Raw genomic sequence first — 12175 nt, forward strand, 5'->3', positions numbered from 1 at the left:
TGAGTGTGAAGTTCGGTTTTAGTGTCACTGATGTTTCTCAGTCGGTATCCATTTTAAGAATCTATTTGTAAATGTCACTAAAGCAAAACAGGACGAATATTAATGGCTTTCTAAAATATAAAAATGTAAATTACAGGAGGGTTTTAGTTGCTGAGTCACTGAGAGTTTTACATGTTGACTTTTTGAAGATGTGTCGCGTCTGTCAGCTGTCAGTTTAGTATCAAGAAGAGCAGGTTTTGCTGTGTGGATGATGAATGGATTTTGTCACATGATTCATGCTGTATTCTTGTGTTTTGTCCAAAAAGCACTTGTGGGTATTAGTAGGAATTATAGATAATTACTCACAAGTAAGAACAAGATAAGGTTGCTGTGTGTTGCTCAAATTTTCAAGTCTTCTCCTTGTATTACACACCAGCTCTGTTTCATGTGTCTTTTTATTGTTCTGTTTGTTAAACCTCTGCCTCCTTCTCTTTTTGTCTTTGTCCAGTGGTATCGGTAGAAACTGGCCGTGGGCATCAGGTGGCAGCAGCATCCTGGCGGAGTACGGCACCCTGCATTTAGAGTTCATGCACCTCAGCAAACTCTCAGGGAATCCTGAGTTTGCACAGAAGGTAATGGACACACTCGATGAGCATAGATAACATTACTTTTACCACACTTAATGGTTGTGTTGGTGCATGATTTCCACTTACACTCTCAACCCTAAACCTAGATATTACTGTATGTCACTTTTCTGTTACATATAATCACTTTACATACTATATCTTCAAATGTGAGCTGTAATTGGTGCAATTGTGTTTTATTTCTTTGATCTTTAGGTGATGAATATCCGGAAAGTACTAAATCGTCTGGACAAACCCCAGGGGCTGTACCCCAACTACCTGAACCCCAACAGCGGCCAGTGGGGCCAACGTAAGTCGTCCTCCCTCCTCTATCACATCCAATCAAAATTCTTCTGTCATGCCTTTCTTCTGCATTTCCCACTTGTACGGTGCTTGTGTGTCAAGGAAATACCTGATTTAAACTGAATACAAGTAAGTCATAAATGGTTAACTCATCAATAGGGTTGTTGCAGTATATTGATTTCAAGGTATACCATGGTATAAATGTGTTTGTTCAACAATAAAACCGTTTTTCATTCCATTAAGGGTCATTGTTACTGATAATGGTTATAATAATTTGTAATACCGTATACCATGATACCATGAAACTATGATATTTTCTGAGATGGTTTTCAAACTCTGAAAATCTTGTAAAACTACTCACCAATTATTGTAGTTAGTAAACGAACTGTTGGTAACCTAAGCTGACATGTAAACACAAAAACAATTTAATGTATCACGGATGACATATAGTAGCCTCTACACAACATTAACTAAGCATCACCAATAAGACCCTCATCCATAGTTGAACACTGACAGTGCTGCTCTCATTTTTCTTCCAAGAACTACATACAGTATTCTTGTCGTTGAGTTGGTAATCACATTAAAGCAGATTTAGTTTTTTGGGATACTTGTTAGAGCTGCTTTTAACACAGTGGACCATCCTTATTAAGTGGCAGTAAAGATCAGTTGGTCTTCTCTGACTTTTTTGTCCTTTACTGGTTAAACACGGAGTAAACTTTGGGTGTGATGCAGGGCTCGGATCAAAGACTTCTCTTTTTGTTTTGTTTTTTGGTAGTTTTACTTTTTTTATAATAACTCTCACTGTTACAATAATCACTCTGGCCAAATACTTTCTGCCTTGTTGCCACAGTTTTGCAGGACTTGCTCATATTTTCCTCCAGAAGAATATAATTGATACAGAGAAAGATGGAGATGGTAATTTCACACCTAAATACATTGGAATTAAAATAAAAAAATTCACAGACTGAAATATCTGACTTAACAGGTACCTGTACTTTGAGGCTGATATCAGAAAGATTAATTTGGATTATCACCAATGTTAGACCATTTATTTCCCAAGATGACACATTAATGCATGCAAATAACAACTTGTCTAGTTTGCAATGCACTTTATACTGAACTTTCAAAGAAAACTATTCTACAACTGTAATTTATACTGACTAAAACCAGGAATGCACATATCCATCTGATGTTATAATCCCTTCACTGGCTCCCACGCAGATTTAGAATCTGTCCATGAACTAGTAACTATTCTAATAATCAGTTTGTCCTTTTAAAATATGCCTAAAATTCACTGTTTACAGCGTCTTAAATGTGAATTCTTGCTTGTTTTCTTCATCTTCTATCATAAAAAATAGATCTATTTTGGTTTTAGACTCTTAGTCAGACAAAACAAGCAATTTGAATAAATCAGTTTGGGCTTTGGGAGAATGTGATGAATGTGTAATTATTTCTTCACTTTTTTCTTACATTTAACAGATGAAAACAATTAAAAATTATTTGAAGAAACTGCCAGAGATGGAATCTGTAACCAAAGTCATAATTAGTTGCAGCCCTGACAGTGATGCAGCTATTAGTTTATTACCATTTAGACTAAAGATTTTTAAAAATGCTCTTGTCATTTTGCGTTATTTGTATTCAGATTATTTCCTCTAACTGCTTCGGTATTCAGTTTTATTTATCTTTAATTTTCCTTCATTATAATTTCTACTAAGTGTATTCTTTGTAAAGAAGACTGAACTGCATTCCTCTGTATGAAACATTTCATATAAATAAAGTGTTATTTACTTTAGAAGTCTTCATCTCTGGCAACTGAGAAAATAAAATATGAACAGTCATTTACCCTACGAGAACAGACCTCATGCGGGCTGCCCCCTAGTGGCCCCAGGAGATTGTTGTTTACATGATCATGTTTAAATTAATTTAAACCATGATAGCCAGAGTATTCAACTTTTTGATACAGTAAGCTAAGACTTAATTCTTTTCGCCGTATCACGTAGTACGAACATTATGATGTCATAACATTATGCGACATTTATTGCAAAACGTGTAATATTTGATGACTGTTGACAATTGACTTATTGTGATGTCAACTGCTCAATTTATGCGAAACAACGCTGAATTATTTTGCATCGTTTTATCAGTGGAGGCAGTGTCGGAAACGTGGTGCTAAATGGCATTAATGTCATGTCAACTCTTCTCTCACCTTCTTATCTCTTTCCATTTGAACCTTGCCAACTCTCTTTACATTTCTGCAGCCCACTTTTTACCAGTATCAAGTATTTTCATACTCACTGAGCCCTTATTCCTATCTTTAACATCAGTGTGTGCACAAGTGTCTGGTCACGTCTCCATGTTTCTTATGGGCTGTGGTAGCAGGGTATAATTTTGAATCCATTATCAGACCCTTCAAACTGTGTAGCTGAACAGGTAATGATGATAATGATAGAGGTGAGACTTTGAGGAATAGGAGAAAGGAGGTGTTCAGGAAAAAAGAGAGAACACATGGAGTTACAGAAGTCATATCAGGTATAGTTGAGGACAGGAATCCAGCAGTAAAAGCCTCTCCTAATGCCGGTTGTCATGTCGGAGTAGAGCAGTAGCTGAGTAGATATAATGAAAGTGACATGGACAAGTGGCAGCAGAAGGGCTGGACATTAAAATCCATTTTCCATCCATCCAAGTTGCTTGCTAAAGTGATTTGTGGCCACTGGAGAGCAGAAATTGGACAAACGTCAACATAGCTTCGATATCAAATTTTCAAGTTCTTAAAAGTTCTTTCTTACATGGAGTCAGATGAGGAAATTCACACCACTTTATTGTCTGTACGGCAAATATGAAGCTACAGCCAGGAGATGATTAGGTCATGTCATATCCAGTGGAGCCTGCGAGAAGAGCTCTACCAAGACAAAAAAGTGTTTGGCACATGGCCATTTTTTTGTGCAGATTAAACAAAAAAGATATATATTCTCAGACAGTGTGAGTATTGTAGACCTTCCTTGTCAAACTCTATGCAAGATAGCGTTTACGTGTATTTCCAAAAATACATTGAACATTGAACTGAAACTCAATTTTGAGGCTTTTCTGTAAATAATTTTCTATGAAATGATAAATACCACCCATTTCCAGTTTAAGCCCCACCCACTCCGAGTACTGATACAGGTAATTTAGTTGGTTCAACAGATACAGGACAGATAATGGTGTACTCCCTGGTAACAATATAAAGTCATATTTCCCCCCATTTTTCAGTGATGGCGTATCTAAATCTTGTTACAAGTTTCTTGATACTGAACACAACATCAGGAACATTTTAGCCTGCTGTGTTTTCATTTAAGCCTCCGACCAGCAAGTGCAGAGTTTAGGCAAATTACACCTGTTTGAAAATGTATTTTGCATACAAATAGGACAGAAGCATCGTGTTCTTTGTGATTTATTATTGTGAGACTGTTGTGTCGAATCAATAGAACAGACACATGCAGAGGTGGAAGTGGAATTGAAATCATCAGAAAATAAGTCTCTTTAAAGTATCTGCTGAGATTCTCTTCCCCCCCCCCCCCCCCCCCCCCCCTGTCAGCTCATGAGCAATTCAGTTTTGAATTAATTAAACTTAATTAGTTTTCATGCTTAACCGCTTTGTTGGCCATTTCGGCTTGTAAAGGTATCATGTCTGTTCAGGCCAGTCACAGTTCTACATAAAATCAGGCCATATTTCTTATGATTCCCAAGTTGTGTTTTTAAATTAGAAATCCTTTGATCCTGTTTTATTATTTGGATTTTTACACCTCTAGATATATTTCAGAGTTTATTACAGTCCTGTCTGGTGTTTTTTTTTTATACCCAGGCCTTCTTTTGGAGGGCTGTTAGTGTCTGCGATGGTTAAATATGGACCTGCACCTCTGCTCTACTTACTTTATATTATCTGATGAATAAAACTACCGAGAGCACATCCACAGTTATAATTGTTGGCATTTAGCTGACACTCTTAACCACAGCCAGTGACTGTGTTTTCATCCAAGTATTTTATGCAAATGATGACATATTCAATTAGGAATGCTGAATAGAAACAGCGAGTTTTAACAGAACTCAGGGAAAAAAAACGCTTTCATCCTCATCTTAGTCAGAGAGGGGTTTTCATCTAGAAAGAAATTATGCAATGGTGATGGGATTTGTTGAATAAATTATGACCTCGGGATGTTTGCAGCCTAATGTTGTCTGAAAAATATCTCAGCAGTACAGCCTCACAGAGATGCTTACTTAGCCTATGTCTTTCTTAAACTGTGCATACATACAAGTCATGTCTGGTAGGTTAATGCAAAAAGCTGTTATGTTACCGGGTGTTGATAAGAGACGTTAAGTCAGATTTCACATCACGAATATGTTCTTTTGTCATCGCTTTTCATGACGTCTATAATCAGACAGTTGAAGTGTTATTTGGCAGATCACTGTCGTCTTTCTTGATTTTTTGACGCTCGTGTTCCTGGTTTCAATCGTTGAGGGTGGGGTACTCTTATCGGCTCAAAACCAAACCGTCTTCTCCGCCAGCCTCCCCTCTCTTCACTTCAAGATGATCACAGCTGACATTTAATCTCTGCGCTCCACAAACAGGGCTGGACTCTGTTAATGACACATGCATATGGATGAGCCTTCACTGGCTGGAGGCTCACCTGTGAAAGCAACCCCCCCCACACACACACATATTACTGTAGTATATCACACACTGCAGGTGTGTTCTCTCTATATTACACACATACATCCAGCTCTGTCACATGTGAGGATGATCTATATGTGGTCCAACAGTTGCAATCTAATGCAGCATACATGTGGGAGACCTGTGCATGTGCGTGCGTGCGTGTGTGTGTGTGTCTCATAAGCATTGTTTATCTATGTGTTGCAGATCACGTGTCTGTGGGTGGCCTAGGTGACAGTTTCTATGAGTACCTGCTGAAGGCCTGGCTCATGTCTGACAGGACTGATGATGAAGGAAAGAAGATGTACTATGATGCCCTTCAGGTAACACACACACAGCAGAAACCTTTTCAATGAGGGTTAAGGTGACTTTGACTCGATTCAGATGGATAATCGATATATAGTTTGAGTTAATTTCCAAGCAAAAAAAGTCTCATTCCCAACTCATCACATACTGAAGCTTAGGGTTTCCAAAGTGGTCCTTTATGGAACTGATGTACAGTATATTAGAAAGTCAGTCAGAAGCAATAGAAAGTCAACTTGTCAGTGTCGATTGACTGCATATTTTACCAAAACTTCCTCTGTTTGTTTTCCTTCTGAAAGCTGTATTTGTACCACTGAAACAGAAATCATCACTTGTCACCTGTCTGCGGGTCTCTAAAAGCACCATCTGGGAATGGTGTTAATCCCCTTTTCAGTCCCAACAATCCCATCATGTCACAGCACTGATCTCTACGGGCTGTAATTTCCAATCTGTTGCACTTCTACCACTGAAAACTCTCCTCTGTTTAATGGCTGAGCAGCCCAAAGTAAAATATAACGTTGCCTTGTATTGCATCAATATGTGAAAACTTTTACACTACATGGATAACCACTATAAAGCTCTGAATGTACAGTAAACGGCCAGTAACCTCTAATTGGAAGATGTTCTCAGTGAATGGATAACAACATGCTGTTTTACTCATGGTGAGCTGCATGGATTTTCTCCACGGGGTTTTGCATCTCTCATACACCCTCTGAGTCATGATAAGTGGCTGTTTGATAATAGTGGACATCAAACATGAGGTCAGCTTTAGATATCGAAAAGTGGTCCCGCTGTTGGATTTATTTCTCCCTGGAGGGGGGGATATTACAGGAATCCAGTTGGAAAAATAACCTTGAAGCATCCGAGTGTTGCTCATGAGATAATAAAAGGAATAATTAAAATGATGATGATGTTATTACCATAATTTTTTCTGAGGCAACTGAGATGAGAAATTAAGTTTTGTGTTGCTAATGCAGATTTGTATTTTGCTTAAAGTGGCAATTTAGTGATTAAATGTTCTCTATCTTTTACTTCCACCACTGTCATGCTGACATTTTTAAATATTCAAAGTTTCCCCTTTAATCCTCAGGAGCCAGATAGTGAGTTTGAGCAGAAGGGAAGATGATGGCTCAGATGGAGCTAAACACACGATATAAGAAGACAAAGACAGGAAGCAGATGAATCAAAGTGAACGTACAGAGAGCTTTTCTCTGTTTAAACAAATTGTCAACTTAAATTGTGTTGACAAGCGACAGGTCTCAGCTGTAGGGAGCTGATGCTGCGATTGTTTTTCCGTTACACAGTGAGGAGCAAATATATTACACTGTGACTAAAATACAGAATTAACCATGCAGGGATACTTAATATAATACACACATAATCCCTCCCAATCTTCAAGGATTAGAGCCGTTCTTGATTTATTTGCCAAGAAGAAGCCCCGGAGGAGAGAGAGACAGCAGCAACAGGGTGAATGTCTGAGTCACAGCAGGAAAAATGAAATGATAACTCTGACTTAATACAATCTGGGCCGTGTTAAAGGGTCAGTACATTTAAAATACTTTAAAAGCTTTTCTTCTCCCTTTGAGTGCTACCCATCCATCAAGATTTATCTTTTCTTTCCAGCAATTTTTACATGGTTACTATGTGATTGTGAGCCGTGTCCGTGAGATCTTCTACTGAAAGTTTGAAACACCTTTTTATAAGGACGGTGTGCTGAAGGAAGCAGTCTTGTCTTTGTGGATTAAACTTTGTGGATGAACACATTTCAAAATCCACAGGAGAAAGAAAAACAAGATTAAACAGTAAGAACAAACAAACCAAAACCACAGAACGCCGGGAGTTATAATAACAATTTACAATCGGAACAGAAAATCACTGCAACATGATGACTGAGATATCAGGCTTCACAGCGTTTTGGTAGGGCTCCAAGTTAGAGAATTGGTTTGTTTTTGAATATCACAAATGGATGAAACAATCAACATTTCAGTCACGAACACCAGGAATTAAAGTGTTTAATTGCATGTAGGCTTTAGGTTGCCAACTTCACACCTGGCCTGGGACTTTGGATGTCCGTCGGTGGACAGACTGTTAAACCAAACTCCAATTTAAAAGCAGGTGTTTTATAATAGGACCATATTTTGTTCACATTATAAACTGTAGTTACACGAACACAAAGACTCTTCTGATTCGCTTCGATCTACAGGCACAGTCGGCACACATCATTTACTCAGTAACATGATTAACAAACCTGTGATGAAATGTTTGCCACAGACCTTAACGTATTGACTGGCCCACACCAACTTGATCTATTGTACCTTTCCATCATTCTTCGGTGATGTAAAGTCAATCACCCAAAACAAGCACAGACAATAAGTCCATACAGAGGTGATAAGTGTGTGCAGAAATTGACTATTTTTTCTTTGAAATGTGTTTTTAAAGCAGCAATCTTTCACCAGCTGTCTACAAAATGGGTGGAGATACAGTCACCAAAGACAGTTTTCTTTCTCTCATGTCTGCGTTGTCACTTGAAGGATTTAGGTGTGAGGATCAAACCTGTCAATGCTTTATTCTTTTTTTTTTTTTTGTCTTTCAGGCGATAGAAACCAACCTGATGAGGAAGTCGAGCAGCGGGCTGACCTACATAGCGGAGTGGAAGGGGGGTCTTCTGGAGCATAAGATGGGTCACCTGACCTGTTTCGCAGGAGGCATGATCGCTCTGGGTGCTGATGGAGCGCCCAGCGACAAGACGGGCCACCAGATGGAGCAGGCCGCCGAGATCGCCCGGACCTGTCATGAGTCTTACGCCAGAACAGGTAGATATCCACATAAAGACAATAAACACTAAAATGATTCATGTTTGATCGTATTTTCTTCAGCTGACTGTGACTCTAATCTTAGTCAGGAAAAACTTTATTTTAATATCTGTCACTTCTTTGTCAACTCATTTAGAAATGTTTATTCTTATTTAGAAGTGTCTTATTTTAATACACTGATCTTTGTTATGTTGCTTATTTAAAAAAGTAATCATATTATACTTCTTTTAGTGACAGCAGCATCTTCTCCTAAAGCAGAGTGTCACGATTTTGTTAATGCTGTCAGTGCAGTTGTCATCCTTTTTAAGCTGCAAACTCAAATTAGCATTTATTCAAAGAAAAGTGGCCTTATTTAAGAGTTTTATTTTAATCAGTTTTTATTTTAATCCACAATCAAATTATTCTATTATTCTATCTCCTTCATTTTAATCCATCCTCAAGTCACATTAAGATTTATAAAGGCAGCACTGCAGGAACATTACAGCTAGTTGAATAGCATATTAGTTCTTTGTGTGGGCATTGGCTTGATGTCTGTTCTGCACTGCTCCCATATACATAACTTAAAGGATAAGTTCAGGAAAAAAGTGAAAATTGAGTCATTATCTACTCACCCTCATGCCAACAAAACATTTCTGGGGCTTCACATTAAAACAGTGTTACAGCATTCTCCTAGACAGCTGAAGTAGATGGGGACTAGTTTTAAAATGTGACAAACAACCAAAAATTAAATCAAATGCTCCATACAGCTTATCTGGTGTAATCCAAGTGTCCAGAAGCCCCCAAGATCCCAAACTGATTTCAGAAGACGGACAGTCGAGCTGTCAGTTGAAAACAGCGTTTTTTAAATCAATGAGACCTTAACGCCAGTATGAAGTGATTTTATGGGGTTTTTTTGGTCGTTGTTTTGCATTTTAAAAGTCCCCATCTACTTCAGTTGTTCAGAAGAATGCTGCAATGCAATTTTTCTGTGATGCTCCAGAAATGTTTTGTGGAATGAAACTTACCCCAACTTTCCATCGACATGGGGGTGAGGACATAATGACTGAAATTTCATTTTTGGGCAAGCTAATCCTTTAAACATGACAAAATGTTGACACATGGATAACGATAGATAATATAAAGAAAAACCATTCACAATTCAGTACCTCTTAAGATCATCTTCCTATGATTGAAAATTGTGTTTCCATAAACTGCGTTATATGTACAATTTATATTTCTAATTTCTCTCCTCTAGCTTTGAAGCTGGGTCCAGAGGCGTTCCGCTTCGATGGCGGTGTCGAGGCTATCGCCACCCGCCAGAACGAGAAATACTTCATCCTCCGTCCTGAGGTCATAGAGACCTACATGTACATGTGGAGGTTCACCCACGACCCCAAATACAGGGAGTGGGGCTGGGAGGCTATTCAGGTAAAACGCTTGTTAATTACAATGAAAATTGCTTTTTGTTGTAGTGTGTTTAGTAAGAGATGCGCAATTTGGACAAAAATGTTCTCATTTCTGTTCTTACTGCTTGAAAGATTTTATTTCAGTGAGACTTCAGCTAACATTGAATCATTTGGCAGCTTTCAAACAACACCAGTCAGGACGAAAGCCAACAGAGGGTCGATTAATTTAAATGAAGTCTGGTGATATTTGAAGTACACAAATGGCTTGAGTGATGTTTAATCACTGAAGTCTTCCCTGTTTCTCTCCCTCCCTCCTTTAGGCTCTGGAGCAGCATTGTAAAGTAGAAGGAGGCTACAGCGGCATCAGAGACGTCTACGCTTCCACTCCCAACCACGACGACGTACAACAGAGCTTCTACTTGGCCGAGACACTCAAGTAAGACGCACAACTGAGCCTCTCTGTAAACGCACACCCTTCACATCTGTCCTCTTATGATTGTGCTGTCATCGCACTTTATGGAGGGACAAGTTCCCCCGCTTCCCCAAACTGACAGTCACTCATCACACACACACACACAATCACACTCTAACACAAAATATGATGTTGTCATTCACTCAGAATAAGCTCCAGAGAGTGGCTGAGGTCACTGGCAAGGTTACTTCACTCCACACACTCCGTCACTGAATCTGAGAGGCTTTTACAGCTTTATGCTTCAATCTTTCATCCATAATTACCTTCTAATTCAAGAAGGATATGATATTAAGCGGAGAAATAAGTCAGAGATTGATAACAGAAGGAAGAATAAAACAAGTTTTTAAAAGATTATCTGAAAGTTTTGGTGTCCTTCTCCAACATCTGACCTGATGTTGCTGCTAAAATCATTTCTGTGTCTTGTCAGACTCATTCTGACACTTCAGATCAGTATATTAATCAAGATGCACTTCGTTTTATGGGTCATAATGAGTACTTTTGAAGACCAGCTCTTAATCAGTGGCTCCCAGCCTGGCGTCGTGATCCTTTCAAGATACTTTTAATGGGGTTGTGAGATGGTTAAAAGGATAGCAGAAATGAAAATAACAGATCTTCACATTTTTATGTGAACATATTCTCTGCTTTTTCTCCCATCTGGGCGTTTTCTTTGTAAAACACTAGATGATTTTACCTCTTTAAACATCAAAAACTTCTGTAGACACTTGCAACTCAAAATTTACTGACATTGCTCCATTTTTTCCCCTTTTTTCAAGTATTTTGAGGGCATTTATATATCATTATCAGATAGTAGACAAGAAATGAAAGAGCAATCTAGAGCCCAACTGATACTTGATTTTTGTGGCCGATGCCGATATTAAGGGGGAAAAAATGGATATATCGACCAATTATACAAACATTTAAAAACTCCTATAGTGATACATCGGTTGATGTAGGAACACACACACTTTGTTGTCTAAAATTGACAGCAGTGATACAAAACTTACTGGGGATCTATTAATTGTAGGTAAATGATCCCAAGCTTCTTTTTCTGCAGTATAATTTCTTGGGCACCATGTAGACCGATAACTATATATCTTATGAAGCCCAAACTTTGCTTCATTGACTAAATTTACATGCACAAATAGTCCAATTTTTGCTGTATTTTCAAAAAAGACAGTATTCCTACTAAGCTGCTCTCATGGCTGAATATGCCATTAACATTCTCGTCTACATGCCACCATTCATTCTCCAATTATGAACACAGCCTCTCTTCATCCCTTCAACAACCTTCTTGAAAAGGTCGGCGTTGCGATCTGTGTTTTTATCTGTTGATATCCAGGTCTTCATAATGTTTAAGAGAGGGCCTTACAAATTGTTGGCTTGGCAACGCACAGAGATGAATGAACAGGCAAGAGGCTGTCTGTGTCAAACTGTGGTAAGACGCATATTGAGAATGCGCTGTATAGATATCCAAAGAGTGCTCCTTAAACCTGAATAATATCAGCACATCCCACATGTCCTAATGGGAAAATGCCACATTTGAAAACAAGGCCTTGTTCAGAGGACGCTGAATGGAATTTGCTGTTTACATGACCCGTATCAAAATCAGA

The 12175-nt window shown here is 38.5% G+C and overlaps 1 protein-coding gene across 1 annotated transcript in view; it reads left to right on the top strand.

Moving 5' to 3' along the window:
* Positions 1 to 12175, top strand: part of man1a1 (mannosidase, alpha, class 1A, member 1) — a 162292-nt gene that overhangs the window by 138733 nt on the left and 11384 nt on the right. Inside the window, exons 6-11 of the mRNA XM_084377979.1 lie at positions 488 to 611; positions 819 to 912; positions 5800 to 5915; positions 8489 to 8708; positions 9943 to 10115; positions 10414 to 10529. Of these exons, the coding sequence (XP_084234105.1) occupies positions 488 to 611; positions 819 to 912; positions 5800 to 5915; positions 8489 to 8708; positions 9943 to 10115; positions 10414 to 10529 (843 nt within the window). The remainder of the gene's footprint in view (positions 1 to 487; positions 612 to 818; positions 913 to 5799; positions 5916 to 8488; positions 8709 to 9942; positions 10116 to 10413; positions 10530 to 12175) is intronic.

The sequence above is a fragment of the Pagrus pagrus genome (assembly GCF_965226575.1).
Source record: "Pagrus pagrus genome assembly, chromosome: 16".
Classification (NCBI taxonomy): domain Eukaryota; kingdom Metazoa; phylum Chordata; class Actinopteri; order Spariformes; family Sparidae; genus Pagrus; species Pagrus pagrus.